Genomic DNA, 3,626 nt, shown 5'->3' with positions numbered 1-3,626 from the left:
GAGAGGTTGAGCATTTCTTCATGTGTCTATTGGCCATTCTTATTTCCTCTTCAGAGAAGTCTCTCTCTAAGTCTTTAGCCCATTTGTTAATCGGGCAGTTGTTTCTTTGAGGATTTGTTGTTGGGGATTTAATTTTTTGAGTTCCAATTATATTTTAAAAATGAGGGCCTTGTCCATTGTATGGCTAGTGAAGATCTTCTCCCAGTCTGTGGGCTTTCTGGCTAGCTAAGTCCTTTGCCATGCAGAAGCTCTGCAGTTTCATGCAATCCAATTTGTCCAATCTTTGATTAGTTGTGCTTCTAGGTCTCTATTCAGAAAATTTCAGCCTATGCCAAGGAGCCCTAGAGTTTCTCCTATTCCTTCCTGTAATGTTTTATTTTGAGGTCTTTGATCCATTCGGAGTTGATTCTGGTGCAGGGTGATATATATAGATCTAGTTTTAGTTTTCTACAAGTGTTTAATCAATTTTGCCAGCACCATTTACTGAAAAGGTTGTCCTCTTCTCTTCTCTTCTCTTCTCCTCTCCTCTCTTCTCTTCTCTTCTCTTCTCTTCTCTTCTCTTCTCTTCTCTTCTCTTCTCTTCTCTTCTCTTCTCTTTTCTTCTCTTTTCTTTTTTTGTAGGTCGTGGCGCTTGAACTCTGGGCTTGGGCACTGTCTGTGCACTCTTCAGCTCAAGGCGAGCACTCTATGGCTTGAGCCACAGAACCACTTCTGGTTTTCTAGTGATTTATTGGAGATAAGAGTCTCACGGAGTTTCCTGCCCGGGCTAGCTTTGAACCATTATCTTCAGATCTCAGCCCCCTGAGTAGCTAGGATTACAGGCGTGAGCCACCTGCGCCCAGCTATCCATTCTATTTATTTAGCTCCCTTGTCAAAGATTAGGTGCCTATGGGTTTGTGGGTACCTTTCGGGTCTTCAGTCCTATTCCATTGGTCCTCAGGTCTGTTCTTGTGCCAGTACCAAGCTGTTTTGATTACTATGGCTTTGTAGTAGAGTTTGAAGTTTGGAATTGATATTCCTCCAGCACTGTTCTTTCTACTAAGGATTGTTTTTGCTATTCGGGGTCTTTTATTGTTCCATATGAAATTTTGGATTGCTTCTATTTTATTGAAGAATGAGGTTGGAATGTTGATAAGGTATCGAATTGAATTTGCAGATAGCCTTTGGTAGTGTTGCCATTTTCACGATGTTAATCCTCCCAATCTAGGAGCATGGAAGCTTTTTTGCATTTGCTTAGTTCTCCTTTGATTTCCATTTTCAGGTTTTTAAGGTTTTTGTCATACAGGTCCTTCACCTCTTGTTAACTCCCAAGTATTTTATTTTTTGTGGGGCTATTACAAAAGGGTTTTCTTTCCTAATTTCAGCCGTGCTCTTCTTATTATTGGCATACAGGAAAGCCATTGATTTCTGAGGGTTAATTTTGTACCCTGCTATTTTGCCAAAGTTTCCTGTCAGCTCAAGTAACTTGGAAAAAATCATATTAAGTGAAGTAATTCAGGCCTAAAGAAACATGGATCCCATGGTTTCCCTTGTTTGCAGTGACTAGTAAGTACATGTCTAGGACAAGCAGCGTAGGTCAAAAGCTTTGTACATATGATCACATGAGATAATGTACCCCAAGACAGGGACACGAGTTTTTTTTTTCTCTTCTAGTGTTTTTAGTGTACTTACAATACACTATGTGATTCTTTTGTTTCTATTGTATGTTCTCTTCCCATGGTGTAACCCCTGTTTTCACTGGATTTGATGCCGGTGTTCTGTACCTTTTTGTAATTTGGGGAGGGGAAGGGATATTTCAGAATGTTTAAATGGGGATGCAGGCTGATCCATTGTGACAATGAGATGTACAGGACACTATACTGAAAACAAATTTACAATGTCAGGGTTGGGTGGTGCAGGAGGAGTTGGGGAGGTGGGGAGAGAAGTGATAGTAGCGGGAAAATAAAGGAGGAGGTAACAATGCTCGCTATGAAATGTACTCAGTACCCTACTCAAGTAACTATAACCCCTCTGTACAACATTTTTATAATAATGAAAAAAAAGTTTAAAAAGATGGGCCATTTAGTGTTCTAAGAAACTTTGTGCTTTCTTGGGCCAGTTTGATTATTGCTTTAGGAAGTTTATTTTTTTAATCTCAAGGGGCAGAGATTTTAATTTGTTAATTTTTTCTACTTTTACTGATACAGTACTTAGTTAATAGTGCCATTTTTCATATCACATATTTTTTTTCTTGAATGTATTCCTATTCCTTGTTCACTGTGTCACATAATGAGGTTTTTTGACAAATATATCAGAATGTATTCTGTTAATAGAGATGTTATTCTGAAAATGTACTATAAAATTAATCTGCTTGCTTAACAGTTATCATTTTAACTGGGCACTAGTGGTACCTGTAATCTTAGTTACTCAGGAGGCTGAAAGCTGCAGATTGTGGTTCAAAGCCAGCCCAGGCAGGACAAGTCTGTGAGATTTTTACCTCCAATTAGCCACCAGAAAACCAGATTTGGAGCTGTGGCTCAAAAGTGGTAGAGCAAAAAAAAAAAAAAAAAGTGGTAGAGCGGTAGCCTTGAGCTAAAAGAGCTCAAAAGTCACTTTAATGGGAATAGATAAAACCCAGAGGTATGGCAGATAGGAAGTACCCCTGAATCTTTCCAAGTATAAAGATTCTTAACCAGGGCTGGGAAGGAAGGTGGCTCAGTGGTAGAGTGCTTGCCTTGCATGCCTGAGGCCCTGGGTTCGATTCCTCAGCACCACATAAACAAAAAGAAAAAAGCCGGAAGTGGTGCTGTGGCTCAAGTGGTAGAGCACTAGCCTTGAGCTGAAGGGCTGAGGGACAGTGCCCAGGCCCAGAGTTCAGGCCCCACAACCTGACCCCCCAAAAAAAAAGATTCTTAACCATTATTATTTTTTTGCTGGTCCTGAGGTTTGAACTCTGGGCCTGGGCACTGTACTGTTCTCTGTCACTTGAGCCATTGTGCCACTTCTGGCTTTTTTGAGTAGTTTGTTAGAAGAGTCATAGGGTTTCCTGCTTAGGCTGGCTTCGAACTGTGATCCTTGGATCTCACCCTCCTGAGTAGTTAGGATTACAGGCATGAGCCACAGGTGTCTCGCTTATCTGTTATTTTCTTTATCATGGACTATCCATTTAAGATAAAATAGAAAATAGTTTTTTGTTACATTTTACTTTACAGGATTACATCTAGATAATCTATAAATAGCTCCCTGCTATTAGAGGATCTGCTATAAAGATCATATTCTTAATAGTTTTGTTATGTTCTACCAGTTGGCTTGTTAATTTTTCCTTTTTTTTTCTGTTTCAGGTTGCCAGGGTAGTTTTATCTGATTCACCACAGCTTTCAGAAGGAAAAGAAATAAAATTAGAGGAACTAATTGACTCTCTAGTTTCTAACCCCTTCTTAACAAGGAATCAAATTCCCCGAACTCCAGAAAACTTGAGTAAGTTAATAATCTTCCCTATCTTGTTTCCTCTTCCTTAGACATTACCACGCTATTAGATCTATGTGTCAGATCTTTTTAAATTTTATTTTATTTTATTTGTGAACATACTGTACAGAGGGTTACAATTGCATGGGCAGGATAATGCGTACATTTCTTACCAAGCATTG

The 3,626-nt window shown here is 39.3% G+C and overlaps 1 protein-coding gene across 1 annotated transcript in view; it reads left to right on the top strand.

The window, feature by feature from the left end:
- Positions 1-3,626, top strand: part of Haus6 (HAUS augmin-like complex, subunit 6) — a 46,638-nt gene that overhangs the window by 34,567 nt on the left and 8,445 nt on the right. The window contains 1 exon segment of the mRNA XM_013020761.1: positions 3,321-3,456. Coding sequence (XP_012876215.1) covers positions 3,321-3,456 — 136 coding nt within the window.

The sequence above is a fragment of the Dipodomys ordii genome, unplaced genomic scaffold (assembly GCF_000151885.1).
Source record: "Dipodomys ordii isolate 6190 unplaced genomic scaffold, Dord_2.0 Scaffold53, whole genome shotgun sequence".
NCBI classification, from domain to species: Eukaryota; Metazoa; Chordata; class Mammalia; order Rodentia; family Heteromyidae; genus Dipodomys; species Dipodomys ordii.
Note: the sequence above shows the minus strand (reverse complement) of the source record. Positions and strands in the feature narration are given on the sequence as shown.